Source organism: Eubalaena glacialis, chromosome 17 (assembly GCF_028564815.1).
Source record: "Eubalaena glacialis isolate mEubGla1 chromosome 17, mEubGla1.1.hap2.+ XY, whole genome shotgun sequence".
NCBI lineage: Eukaryota > Metazoa > Chordata > Mammalia > Artiodactyla > Balaenidae > Eubalaena > Eubalaena glacialis.
Genome location: NC_083732.1, coordinates 80,926,460 through 80,941,314, shown reverse-complemented (window position 1 = coordinate 80,941,314; position 14,855 = coordinate 80,926,460). Strand labels below are relative to the sequence as shown.

The 14,855-nt window shown below is 50.1% G+C and overlaps 1 protein-coding gene across 2 annotated transcripts in view; it reads right to left on the bottom strand.

The window, feature by feature from the left end:
- CCN4 (cellular communication network factor 4) overlaps nucleotides 1–14,855 on the bottom strand; it is a 30,862-nt gene that overhangs the window by 8,920 nt on the left and 7,087 nt on the right. For both annotated transcript variants that reach the window (XM_061171687.1, XM_061171688.1), the window contains exon 2: nucleotides 5,082–5,361. In XM_061171687.1, the coding sequence (XP_061027670.1) occupies nucleotides 5,082–5,361 (280 nt within the window). The remainder of the gene's footprint in view (nucleotides 1–5,081; nucleotides 5,362–14,855) is intronic.

The window sequence follows — 14,855 nt, the reverse complement described above, 5'->3', positions numbered from 1 at the left end:
GCCCAGGGCGGCAAGGGCATTCACCCGAGGAGGGCTAGTCTGCCAAGAGTTCCAGCTTATCTCCTGGATTCACCTGAAGGTGAATCATCATCATCATCATCATCATCATCATCATCTCTGTATCTAACAGGAGTGAGGGTTCTTGGTCGCCTGACCTGCTTTGTGTTAGGCTTCCTTGCATTGCTGACTTCATCCCATAAGGAAACGATACCACATCATCACCTGCATTTTCACCTACAGCAAACCTGAGTCTCAGCGGTGTTGAATCACGCACCTAAGGTCACAGAGCTCGGCTCAGCGGAGCAGTGAGGGCAGCCTGTGGGAATATTGGGGTGACTGCTGGTTTCCTTGGGAGGTGATTGTGCCGGAGAAGGTACAGAAAGGAAAGGCACCAGCACTTACTGCCCCTCTGATCTGGAGCCAGGCCCCATCTGATATCTCATGCGGTCCTCGCAGTGACTGCCCTAGGAGAGCTTTGTTTCCTTCCTTTGGCAGAGACGGGAACTGTGGGTGTGGGGTTAGTGCTCGAGGTCACCCAACAGGTGACTGATGGAGCTGCTCCCAAAGCCTGGGGGCTCTGACTCCACCATCCATTTCCTTCCACCAGACACCGGTAAAGGAGGGGAAATAGGAAAACAAAACAAAGCAGAGGAAGCACTGGGTGAATCACTCATCTTTGCGTTCTGAGTCACCCCTGGCGGCGCCCTATTGCTCCAGGGAGTGTGTGCGTGTGCGCGTGCGCGTCTGTATTGGTGGAGGGGCAGAAAGGAGTGCTGAAGCCCGTCTCTGCCCCTCTGTGTGGGAACTTTTGGTGGAGAGGGCAGTGCTGGGTGCTGGGAGCCCTTAGCACAGTGGTTCTCGACACCAGCTGCACGATGGCACCACCGGGGAGCTCTTTAAAATTTTGATGCCCACACCATGCTCCAGTATATGAGGGTGGACCTGGATTTCAGTATTTTTATTGTTTTGCCCTTGGTAGCTCCCAGGTGAATCCAGTTTGCAGCCAGGATTGGGAACCTTTGCCTCTAGAAGTTGTTCACAGTCTCCTGGGAGGTTTAGGGGATGGGGACAAGGGATGGATGGTATGTGTGGTGGCTGTGGATTGTCCCATCAGCGGACTCTGGCACCCCTTCCTGATTCGATTTCTTTCTGACTAATTGAAGGACCAGGTCCTGGCTAGATGGGGAAGCTGGCTGAGTTTCCTTCACCATTCAGACTTGCAAGTCCAGGCATGAACTGGTGGGCTTTCATTTTATTGACAGACTTCAAGGAACTCAAGTCACCTTGCTGTGCCATCTGGACCTTTACTCCCCTTGCCTCACCCCTGGAGGACTGTCACCTGCCTGGGAACAGGAACAGTGGGCCATGCCTTGTAACCCCATTGCTGTATTATCACTAACCTGTGTTCACCATGTGAATGAATCAGTGGACGGATGGATGGATGTCAGGTGGGGTGAAACCTGCTCTGTATTGGGCTTCTACCGTGTATCAGGCACTCGACATTCTAACCACCCAGAGAGGCAGGCATTATTAATTCATTGCATTTTTCCTTGATGAGGAAACTGACACTTAAAAAGGTTAAGCAGCTTTCCTAAAACCATTGTACTAGTTAGTTACAGCACTGGGGTTCGAACTTAGGTTGTCTAGCTCCAAACACCATGCATGGGTCTTCTACTCCCTCACTCTTCAGATAGGCGACTCTGAGCTTGGAACCAGCCCTGCCCCCAAACTCTGAGGATGACCATGGACAAGGCTAAGGGAACTTCTACAAAGGAAAGTTGAAGCACATGAGACAGTCACCAAGAGCAGCCGACCACATTTTAGGCTTCAGCCTCAACCCCCACACGAAGCTGGTTGGATCAAGTTCCTTAAGTGACGTGCCCAAGGTCACGTAGCCAGTAAGTGGCAGAGCCAGGAGGCAAAACCCAAGTCTGTCTGCCTGTAAATTTCATAATCCTTCCAGCAAACCACACTGCCCTCAATCCTGACCCAGCTGCATTGAATGCAGAGTCATGTTTTGTCCACCAAAATAGCCAAACAGTTTAATTCAGAGGTCACTCTCTGCCCACAGATGTATTTAGTTTGGCCCATGGAGTGTTTTTAAAAAGAGTTTTGAATGTGTTGCCAACATTTACAGATCATACACAAATCTGGATTTCTTTCTGGATTCACTTGAAAACTGAGCAGACTGGATCAGACCAAACTCACTTTTCTGCCTGGCCTCAGTGGCCAAAGCTTGCAGTCACTAGTTTTCCGTAACCCCTGTGATCCTCTCTTTGAGTTATTTGTGCCAGTGTTGCAACTGCTCATTTTTATTTCCTTGTCCTGGCTTAACGACACACACATCTCTAAGGACAGATTTAGCCTGTCCTGGGGATCGTCCATTGGTTGTTGGCCATTTGCTGACAGATTGTGTGCGCAGAGGAACTCTTCTTTCTCTTTCCCCTCTGGCCCCGAAGCCTCTTGCTCTCTAGCGCCTCAGACCCTGGACTCTCTTCTTTCTCGCATTAGGGTCTCATGAATTCAGACTCTATGGCAGCATTTCCGGGAAGATGTTCAGTAGAACACTGGTGAATTTAGTGTGTGTGTGTGTGTGTGTGTGCACATGTATGCATGCTGTGTGTGTATCTGAGTGAGTGTGTGTGGTGGGGTAGGTGGGTGATTGGGTAAAAATCTGCCTGGAAAAAAGTGTTCACTGTGCAAATAAGTTCAAAAAGAAAAGTCTTCTTATGACAGCTCTCTTTTTGGAATTTGACAATGGACGTGAACGTTTAAAACCTCTGAAAAGTCCTGTTTCACTTATTGAACCTTATTTGTTCCAATGTCTGTAGACCTATATGACCAGAGAACCCTTGGCAAGTGTAGTACTCATTACAGTCTCCTGAAAACCACAGTCTTCTTTTCAAATACGAGGAATGGAAATAGAGACTCATGATGAGGGGGAGCCAAGTGAAGGCAGGAGCTGACATATAAAGAGAGAGGGCTGGGGGTGGATTGGGAAGGTGGGTTTCCAGGCCCCTGGTGGTAAAGGCAGGCAGGATAGGCAGTTCCAGGGTCTGTACAGTCTATGGGTCCATGAGAGAATGTCTATAAATTTGTAGTGCCTGGCACGTGGTGAGATATCATTGCAACTTTAGAGAATCGTATAGTCACAATGAATTTCCTTTTAATGACCTTAAAGAACAGCTGTAAAAGGGGAAAGAAATGATGAGACAGTCTCATAGACGTGGAGGGGATTCTACTGCAGGAAGGCTCAGCCTGGTTTCCTTACCTGGGTACGGGGAGAGAGTATATGAGTGACTATATACATTAGCAGTCACTCTCAAACCTGAGTATGAGAATCACCCAAGGAGCTTGTTAAAGTTGTAGATTCCTATCTCCACTTCCAGAGAATTGGAATGAGTAAGTCTGGGGTGGGGCTCAGGAATAACATTTTTAACCAACACGTCAGATGATTCTATGCAGATGGAATCTGCAAGTTCTCACTGAACAGAATTTTGTGGGGCCAATAATGAGTCTCAGTAAAAGGGGGAAAAAATGGAAAGATGGCAGAATCAATGGTAGTTACTTGGAACGCTAAAGACAGATGACTTGGTATGAAAATTGAGGCATGAACTGAGGTCAAAAGAGCAGAAAGTGCTCATAAGTTAACCATGACTGTTTTGACTTGGAATTTTGTGCATAACCCTCATCAACAACCCACTTCAGGAAATATAATGGGTTAATGAGGATGAGAGAGTCTGCTGTGTGTGAGTATGCAGTGGGGTGTATTAGAATCACAGTTATGGGGAAAGCTTGATTCAGCATTAAGGGAAGAAGGGAGTTCTTGGGTTTATGAGGCTTTGTGTAACTTTTCAGAAGTTAGGCTGCTGCATCATGATGCCTAGTGACCTCTTTTCATCATGCTGGATCAGGTGTCTTGAATAAATGCTTAGATGATTCAAGCTAAGTGAATAACAGTCCAGATAGAAGCAGGAGACCAGAAGCAGGAGATCAGGTATCTTGAATAAATGCTTAGATGATTCAAGCTAAGTGAATAACAGTCCAGATAGAAGCAGGAGACCAGAAGCAGGAGATCAGGTATCTTGAATAAATGCTTAGATGATTCAAGCTAAGTGAATAACAGTCCAGATAGAAGCAGGAGACCAGAAAGTCCCAGAAAGGAGGTCTCTGAGAACAACAAAGGAAATGGTAGAACCCTGTGAAGAGCAAACAAACAACAAACAGCCTCTCCCGCGGCATGGGGCTATTATAAGGACAAAGAGTAAAGAAAAAGCAAAGGCAAATAGAAACCCCAGGAAAAACAAAAGACTTCATAATAAAGGAAATTCAAACAAGTACACTATCTCATGTCACAGTGAAAAACATTTACATAATCCTAATATTGTAAATAGTGGTTTATAACCAAAAATATGACAATGATATTGGAAGATGGGGGAGATGTCAGTTGGTATTAAGGAACTCAGACATTAGCTATCATATAGGATCATTCACAGATTATCCACAATTGATATTTCAAGCCAATCAATATATAACAGAAGACATGTATTGAGTATTTGCAACTACCAGAAGAAAAGGCTGAAAGTTAAAAGTGACTGTAGTAACCAGAGAAACATGGGTGGGTGGTAGGAAGGGATGGTTTCAGGCTGCTGGTTTTTATTCTTTCAAGGCTACTAAATGTTTTAAAACAATGTTATTTTAATTTACAATATTACTGAAATATCTGGAGCTCTGCAGGGTCCTGGTGCCCCTGGGAAGTCATGGGCATCCAGCAAAGAGTTCTACCTCTAAGAAACAGAACCAGGCTTAGGTCTTGACTGGTGGATCCCTCTTCTCTGGACTCATCCATGGATGGAGAACAGAGAAGACAGCCAGGTTCTGGATGCCAGAGGAATGCAGCATCCCTCCCTCCTCAGGAAGAGCCCAGCCTCTGGCCTCTAATCATGGCCTGGGCTAGGGGGCGGGGGGTATTTCCTGCAGAACTGGAGCCAGGCCAGAGGAAGGGCAATGGGTGGGGGGCCCTGGGCCAGAGTTGGGGGTGCTGGGGGCTGGCCGGATGGTGCGTGTGGGGTGTCACTTACGTGCACATACTCCTACTGCGTACCTCGGGCTGTCCCCACTGTAGTCACAGTAGAGGCCCCGGTGGGGGTCACAGACAGCAGCCTCTGTGCAGTTGTCCCCGAGTTGCTGAGCACACATCTTACAGCATTCGCAGCCGTCTGTGATGAGGCTGACCCCCAGCGGGCAGCGGGGTGGGGATGGCGGGCACTCGCACGGCCACTTGCAGAACTGGGGGTGTGCAGAGGTGTCCTCCAGGGGAGCCGGGGTGAAGCCCGTGGCCGTGGGAGCTGGAGAGAGGGCCTGCAGGGGAAGGGCAGACATAAAGGGAGCTGCCAGGTAAGGGGTTCAAAGGCCAAAGGTCTGCAGTCACCTTCCCATCTTCATGGTGTTCAAAAGGTTTACACGAAATTATGTTTCTCCACCATGCTTTTAATAGCCAGACGTCTCCTTTCTCCTCAGTGCAACCATAGGAGGAGCCGGAGTTCAGAGACTGAAGCCAGTTGCCCGAATTCCCCAGCTGGTAGGCCGGGGCGCAGGGGGCAGACTCTATGTCAGATCTCTGAGCCCCATGGGTGTTTCCTTCCCTTCTGATCTTCCCGAAACCTGGGAGGTCCGTGAGTTGGCCTTGATTAGCGAAGAGGGAGCTACAGCTTTGAGTAAATGCCTTCTGACGAGTCACGCTGTGAGGCACGGCCCACACCCCATCGCTCTTTTCAACCGGTTGTTCTTTTCTCTGCTTCCTAAAGATCTACCCTCTCCACTGAGGTTTCAGGTGTACAGCACAGTGATTCAGTTATACATACATACATAGACACACACACATATATGTAAATTCTTTTTCAGATTATATCCCCTTATAGGTTATTACAAGATATTGAGTATAGTTCCCTGTGCTATACCGTAGGTCCTTGTTAGTTACCTATTTTAGATATAGTAGTGTATATCTGTTAATCCTAAACTCCTAATTTATCCCTCTACTCTCCTTTCCCTTTGGTAGCCATATATTTGTTTTCTATGTCTGTAGGTCTACTTCTGTTTTGTAAGTTCATTTGTATCTTTTTTTTTTCAGATTCCACATATAAGTGATATGCATATTTAACATCGGGTTTCAGGCCGCTAATTTTATTTTTATTAATTTTCTTCTTCTTCTCCTTCTCCTTCTCCTTCTTCTTTCCCCTCTGAGCCCCAGGAAAGGGCTGCAGTGGGTGGCAGCGATGTCCAGCCTCGTGGCTCCTGCAGCTGGCTTGCTCTGCCTCCGTAGGGAAGGGAGTCATGCTCTTGTTGCTGGTGCAAACCATGCAGAGAGGGGTCTTATTTTGCACTAAGGGTAATGGACCACCACTCCACCACTTCCCCCACCTGCACTCCTCCCCAGAACCCCATTCCCATTCCCCAGCCCATATATTCATCTTTATGCTGGCAAATATGATGGATAGGACAACAGGCCAGCGGAGAAGGAGACAGAAGTCCCAAAGAGCCCTCCTTGCGCTGAAGATCAGGCAGATAGAACGGGAGGCTGCTCTGGGACGCCGGCCAGTATTAGGAGCTCCCAACTGCCTGTATCTCAGGGATCCAGTCACCCGCCCGGCCCCTCCGGCTGCCTTCCTGAACGGCCCTCCTGGCCCCTCACTCTTTATACTGGAGGAAACCTAGGCCCAGGGAGGAAGGGAATTGCCTGAGGATAGAGAGTGGAGGCTGCATTTTACCACCCCCAGGTGGTGGTCCCTGCTGGGGAGCCTCCTGTCTGGAGCTCCTGAATTGTGAGGTTAGCGGAGGTGGAGCCAGGGCTTGTGCGGGGTGCCCCACGGGCCAGCTCCTCCGTCTTGAACCAGAGCCTGCTCTGTGGACTTACAGATCTGCGCTTCATTCTTTGAACAATAGATGCTGAGATATTCTGACAGATTCCTTCTTTTCCTGAGGAGGAAACCGAGACCCAAAAGGCAGAGAGACACATCCAGGATGACACGGCCCATGTCAGGGCCTAGGCACAAATGACTTTCCAAGCTCTCATTTCTGGGACCTTTACCTCTGCTCCCTCTGGGCTCTTTCAGTCACTCCACAAACATTTGCTGAGCTAGCTCACCGTCTCTCTTAAGTTTTAGGCATTTGAAGATGAAGTTAAAAATGTCCTGTGCTTGTGGCACCACAGCTTATAGGAGAGACAGACATTAGAGGTGGTTTATCACAATGTGAGGCTGTGTGTGAGCGCTGGGCACCAGGGCAGCCCCGGGAGCTCTCTGACTACCAGGGCAGGAAGCTCTCTGCCGAGGTGAGTGGTGTGCATCCTTGAATGCTTGGCTGTGAGAACCAGAGGCCGGGAGAGATGGTCCAGGTTGAAGTGTTGGATTAGTTGGGCTCTTGGTTCTGTGCTCGGCACATAACAAGTGCAGTAAATATTGATTTTACACATTAAGGGCCTTTGAAAGTCAAAAATGCAAACCTTGATTTGAGGCTTTTGTCACCTCTAGGCTTGGTTTCAGGCAGGTTTGCTGGTGGGGAGCAGATTGCTCTGGAGGCTGGCAGGGCTGGTCTGTGCTCATCTGGAAAGCATTTAGGTTATCTTCCCTTGTTTGCTTTTCCTCGAAACACAACGTGACACACAAAACCCCAAACCCCCAAATCAATGAAACCACACACTCACACATACACACACACACACACACACACACACACACTCACATACCCTCATCTTTCTGACTCTATGCAGAGAGACTTTTCCTTGTCAGTCTGTGACAGTGGAGGCCTGGAGCTTTAGGAGTCCCCCAGACCATCTCTGACAGTCTCTAGACCCTCAAGACCTACTCTTGGCAGAGGAAATAAAAAAGCCCTCTCCTCCAGGAAGCCTTCCATGCCTTTCTCAGGTTGTATTAGAGGTGCTGCCTCCCTCACTAGAATGTGAACTTGTGAAGGGCAGGGTCTGTGCCTTATTTCTCTCTGTGGGCCTGAAACACGGCTCACGGCCCACAGCAGGGCTGTGTAAGTGTCGCCTGGTGGGATGGATGGATGGGGAATTGTTGACTCTAAGGGGCTTTGGTGTCCCTTGATTTTTCAGGATCTACCATCTTGGAAGCTTTTTTCTCTGCTCTAAGTTTGAGTGTCAAGAAAACAGCATGGAACCCGAGACAGTCAGTGTGTCCTTGGACAAACTTTCTGAGCCTCAACATCCCCATCTGTGAAATGGCCACAATAATGCCCCCTCGGGAACTGTTGGGAGGGTGGAGGCATTGTGTATGCAGAAGCACTGTGTATGCAGGCCTGGCAAAGGGCAGACGCTCGAAAGCACGACTTTGCCCTTGCGCTCCCTTGCTTGTGCGCCCCGCCTCGCACCCACACAGCCCAGCACAGGACTTGGGGGTCTGGACACTTTGAGCTGAGCTGGGATGGGCTGGAATCCGGATAGTAACCACCTCCACATGGTTACTATCCATCCTGCTGTCTCCATACCAAGTTAAAGCTCCCCAGAAGGAAGCCTCCTTTCCAAGTACATGCCGGGAGCCCCAGGGCACCCAGCTCCTCAAGGGGAGCTGCAGAGAAGTCTCCCCCCTTGGATGCGGGAAGCAGGTGATGGCACCGTGGGGCAGTGGCGGGAGCGGCTCTGGTTCCCCTGAGCCAAGCCCTTGCTGTTGGCGCCATCTAGTGGTAGGAAATCTCCCATCCCTAGAAGGTCCTTGATGAGAGCTGTGGGGTGGGAAGACCTTTAGACCCCAAGGCCTGAGGACTCCTCATTTTGGTGCATGACCCTCTGAATCCCGACTGCCTTGTCCAGCACCCACACCCCAGGGAAAGTGACTGCACACACACACACACACACACACACACACACACACACACACACACACACGCATCAGCCACCTTGAATACCCAGGATGGCACTGCATGTCCACCTGCCCTTGGTCATGGTACAGGGACTATTGCAAACTCACTGCTCTATGGGGCTACAGCATTTTTTATAACAGCAGAAGCTAAGGGTGAAAAAAGGGAAGGAAAACAATCAGAAAGCAAGGAGACTATCTATCGTCTGGAGAAAGCCAAAGAGAATCAAGAACAGCCTTGGGTACTTCCAAATTGCACTTGTTCACATAAGAGTCTCTTTTACAAGGTGCTTCTGGATGTGGACTCCCTGCGGACACCAATGTGTTTACAGGAAAGACAGGAGGGTGGGGCTGTGCCCTGATGCTTCCCGGGCTGGGCACCCAGGGCTCAGGCTCCTACCTGGTTCTGCCTGCTCAGCCCCTCAGCTCCCGGGCTGAGCCCATTGCCCACCTCCATCCTCAGAGACCCCAAGGCAGCGCCTCACACAGTCACTTCCTACAGTGGCTCCCAAACTTTGCCGCATGTTAGAACCATCCAGAAGCTTTGATAAACACTGATGCCCAGCCACTGTCCGCAGACAGCCTGATTGAAGTGGTCTGGGCAGAATCCTGGGCACTGAATGCAGCCGAGGGTGAGAAGGGTCCACTTGCCTAAGGACCTTGTTAAGATACAGATGCCTGAAGCCCACTTGGAATATTCAGCTTCAGCTCTTCTATGCTGGGCACAGAATTTATATGTTGACCTGCACCCCTGGTGATTCTTGTGAGAATGGGAACCCTCGTCTTAGAGAACTGGGCCAGGGGAGGGTACGATAGGGAGAGTCTAGGCCACTTTCCTTTCTTAACATGACTTTTCTAGAACTGCACTTACATGCCTAACCTGCTGGCAGCTTGATCAGCCTTCCACAAAACAGTCCAGGCCAACCTGCAGAAAACACACCATTTTTGGTAAGCAGGCCTCATGTAGTTAATTGAAAATGATGTACTTTGCTTTTACTGTTTTGTGAGAAAGACTGAAAAATGAAAAAAATAAAAAAGGAGCAGCTCCCCATGATAAGACCCCTAAGTGTCTGCTGGGTACTGAATGAATGTGTCCCCTCAAATTTATATGTTGACGTTCTAACCTCTCTAAAGGTCATGGTTTTAGGAGGTGAGGTCTTCGGGGGTGATTAGGTCATAAGGGTGGAGCCCTCATGGATGGGATTAGTACCCTTATAAAAAGGATCACAGAGAGCTCCCTGGCTCCTTCCACCATGTGAAGACACAATGAGAAGATGCCAGTTATGAAAAGGGTCCTCATGTAGAATGTGACCATGCTGGCCTTGATCGTGGACTTCCAGCCTCCATAACTATAAGCAATACATTTCTGTTGTTTGTTAGCCTCCCACTGTGTGTGGTTTCTTATAGAAGCCCAAATGGACTAAGACCATGTCTGCTACTTAACCCTCTGGGCAAGGAGGGTAATCAGTAGGCAGGTTAAAAGCAATGAATCAATCCATTTAATCATATTTATTGGACAAACTTAAGCAGATTAAAATTAAGAAGGAAGACATTTTTACAACAATGAATGGTGGTAGGCATGGGAGCAGAGAGTAGGAGGCTGGCAGTGGTGGGGTGCCACCCTGAGACCTTAATCATCCTGATCGATGATGGAGCTGGACCCCACCATCCTCTGAGAGTGTGTGGTTCATCGATGAACAGGGCCCTGGGACCAGGAGGAAAGGGCAGGGCATCTGCAGTGAGTGGAACCCATTTCCCAAGGCTCTGTGACCTGGGGTCGTGCTCACCCTCTCTGAGCTTCAGTTTCCTCATCTGTAAAATAGTAATGATGACAGCATCCTCCAGCAGCCCTAATGAGCACTTATAGTCTTACCCCCATTTTACGGATGAGGAAACTGAAGCTCAGAGAGCTTAAGTAACTTGCTCACAGTCTCACAGCTTGGAAGGGGTCTCTGAGTGTCCCCAGAGTGTCCCTCCAGAGGGACTTATCACCATGCTGCCCTACTCCTTCATTCCTTCACATTCATATCCATACATTCATTCCTCCATCCTCCCATCACACACATGCACTAAGCATCTCCTGCGTGGCTGGTGCTCAGATGAACAAGGCGTGGTTCTTACCCGAAGGCAGTCACAGTATAGACACACACGCAAGATTACAACACGGGGTGGTGAAAATTGTGATTCAGTTGAGCCCAAGCTTCCAAGCGTCCCCTGAAGAGGAGATGGGAGCCTCTCGCGGGGCTTTGCAGGGACAGATTGCCCTTTCTTTACTCCTAGGTGCCCAACACTGAGCCTGGCACACCCTGGGCTAGTGCTTCATGAATGGAAGGGATGGTAGAGAGCTTGGCTTGCCCACGTTTAGGCGGCCACACCCAGATGCTCCACCAGGGGGCAGGGTTGAGACAGGAATGGCCTGAGCCAGCCTCAGCTGGGCCCTGGGGGTTTTAGGAAAGGGCTGCCCTGTCTGGAAGCAGTTTCTGTTTGCTCCTTCCCTGAAAAGAGAGGCCTCGGTGGGCAGTGGGAGAATGTGGACACAGACCTGGGTCCAGAGCTGGGGATGCCCTGTGGTCAGCCCTCTCCGACACTTTGCTCTCACTTTTCTGGTGTAACTAACAGGCAGCCACCGTGTGAGCTGGTGGACACATTTTCTGAGCATCTCCTCCCCCTCCGAGGATACCCCTAGGGGTCTGTACCCAGGACCTGGTGGGAATGCCCTGCAGGTGGGGTCACCGTCTTGGAAAACTCTTAGCTCAAACCCCCCCAAGGCACCTGGCCTGAGGTTTGGAGGACCCAGCACTGCCCAGAGCCTTCCATGCTCACGCCGGTTCCGATGGCAGGATCTCCAGGGACCTGAGGCCCAGCACTGACTCAGCGCTGGCCAGGCTGCACGTCTTGGGAGGTGGAAGGTTTGTAGAGCTTTTCTGCTAATTAGTTTTATAAACATGCAGTCTTATGAACGTCTGTTTGGGAAAGTCGACTTTATATGGAGAAGGTAGAGAGGGCAGGAAGCCAGATTTCTTTCCAAATAACGAGCCCTCATGAATTTGTTCATTCATCAGATGAATATAAAGCATCTACAAAGTTCCCCGTATAAAGTCTCAGGGAGCGCCCAGCCTCCCCAGGAGACAGGAGTATGAAAAAGGCAATTGCATTATAGAGCAAGGATCAGAAAGCAGCCCCCAGGGACATCCCGCCCACAGCATTTTTTTTAACAGACTAGAACGGGTTCTACGCTTTTAAAAAGCTGTAAAAAAACAAAAAAGAAGATCCCATGGAGAGCCTATAGTCCACAAAGCTTAGAATATTTACTCTCTGGTCTTTTTTAGGAAATGATCACTAACTTCTGTTATAGAGTGACAGCGCTATTAATAAGAGCTAACCCTGACGGAGTGCATAGCAAGTGGCGGTCATTTCTACCAGGGTTACGTATAATCAAATTTAAAACGTGTTCATTCTTTTTTGGAGATGTGTTCAAATATTCACACTGTTGGGAGAATAATATAATGAATCTTGCATACCTTTTCCCGCTTCAATAATTATCAACCAACCTCTGTCCATCTCCTTTCCTCTATTTCTCCCGCCTACACATATACTTTTTCATTCTCGAGGATTTCAAAGCAAATCTCAGACATCATGTGATTTTACCTGAAATTCTTCAGAGAGTATCTCTAAAGTATGGAGAATTAAAAACAAAACAAAACAATTTTCACACCAATTAACTTAGTTTGGTTACAATTTTGTAATTTTCCCTATAGCAAATACTTAGTCCATATTCAGACTTCACTGATTATCTCAAAGCTTTAAAAAAAATCAGATGGTTTCTATGAATCAAGATCAAAATGAGGTCTACGTGGTCTGCGTTTTGCCTTTTATGCCTCTGTTACTAGTTTCCATGCTAAGTCATCTAGTTGTTGTGAGAACCCTAAGAGGCAGGCTGCTTTTATAATCATCTCCCCCAGTTTACAGATAAGTAAACGGAGCCACAGAAAGGTCAGATCATTTGCCCAAGACCATTCACAAGTGGCAGAGTTGGGATCTGAACCAGTATCAGTCTCTTAAGGCATCACACCCAAGGGCCACACGGTGGGGTGTCTCAGCAGTCTAGGGGCTATGAGAGCAAGGTGAGAAGGGAAGGGATGGGGCCGTGGAAGCAGGGAGGGCTTCCTGGAGGAGGAGCCATTTGCTCTGCATCTTTAAAGGATGAGTGAGAATTGACCAGAATGGCAAAGAGAACATCCAAGCTGAGGAACGGCATGAGCAGGGGCATGCGGGTGCTGCAAAGTGGCATGGAGCAGGAATGACCAGTGGTCACCATTGCTGGGGCTTAGGGTTCAAGGACACGGGGAAGGCAAGCAGGCGTCACGACCAGAGGACCTGAGGGCCATGCCTGGGCCGTGTGCGCCTGCTGGGGGGAAAACAGGGATCTCTCCTGAGTCAGCCAACCCATTGTGCCAGCCGATGACCAGAACAACCCTGCAAGGGCAGTGCCGATGGTCCCCATTTGACAGATGGTGAAACTGAGGCCCATGGAGGTTCGAGACACAGCAAGACAATTATATACTCTGCTCTGACTCTGGGTCTCGTATTCCCCCAGCAACCTCTAAGAGACCTTGTTCTTGCCTAATTTCCAGTTCATTCAACTCACGAAAAGGAGCAGAGAGCCTTCCACATCCCAGGCCTGGCTGTGGTGGTGGCCATGGCTGACCAGGGAGGGGACCAGCCCTGGAGCAAGAGCCAGTACAGACACGGGGGGAAGAAATTGCCCTGTGTTGAGCTTAAGCCTATTCTGCATACAAGGGAAGAGCTAGCAGCCGTCCAGTAGGACAGAGGGAACCGTCTTCAGCCCCTACGGGTGGACCTGTAGGTGGGAGGCCCTGGGCTGCAGCCCTGATGCTGAGACTGTGGCCTTGGACAAGCTGCTTGCCCCCCTGACAGGGCAGGGGCAGGTGGGCTGAGGCAATCCCTCTGGCGCTGTCTGACTCTGACCATCGGCTCACTGAGCCGGGCCTCAGATAAGGCCTCCCCTCCCTCCACCGCCTGGAGCCCGCCCCGCCCCCCCTTCCCTCCTCCTGGATGGGGCCCTGTCTCAGGTGGGGAGGGCAGAACGTGGGCAAGAGGCTCGGGCACAGGACACCCTGAGGAGGGGTCCTGCCAGCCCTGCGTGGGGAGCTTGGGGGTGTTCTTGAAGCGTGGATCGCAGGGAGGTCATTAAAATGTGTGCCTCAGTTTCCAAGTCTGTAAAGTGGGGGTGATACTCAGTGAGACTCAGTGAGCTCCGTGTGGTCCTCAGCCCCCAGCGAGGTCCCAGCAAGGGCTGGTGCTTTTGATCCTTTAAGAGCTGAAGGTTGCAATTGTCAGGATGTGGCTACTTGGGTTATAGGGCCAGAGACAGCCGGAGTGAGTGTGTGTGTATATGGGGGGAAGATCTGAACACCAAGGGCAGCAGTAGCGAGGACAGGTAGATGGCTGCAGCCCCCAGTCCGCGCAGCACCCACCCACCAGCTTCTGCTGTCCAGGAGCTCTCAGAAAAGCCTAGGAGACAGCACCCCAACCCCAAAGCGCCCTGATCATCACTCTCTCATCGCGGCCCCCAAGCTCCTTCTCGACACACGCTCAGCATCCAACCTGCATTCTCTGCCTCTGTCGCTGGGGCTCTGTGAGTCGGGCTTTTAGGTCCCTTGTATGGATGAAAAGCTGAGGCCCAGCCCGGAGGTGGGGGGCTGGCTCTCAGCCCCAGGTGGTGTGCCGCCATCTCCCCTCGGCCACCACTCCATCCTGCCGAGAGCACGGGCAGAGTGGGTTTCTCGTCTCCACTTTCAGATGAAGAAATCCAGGCTCAGAGATGAAACCAAAGCCTGGGCTGGAAATCCAGGCTCAGAGATGAAACCAAAGCCTGGGCTGGAAATCCAGGCTCAGAGATGAAACCAAAGCCTGGACTAGAACGGGGTCTTGTGACTCCTTGCTCTGTGTTCAGGAACC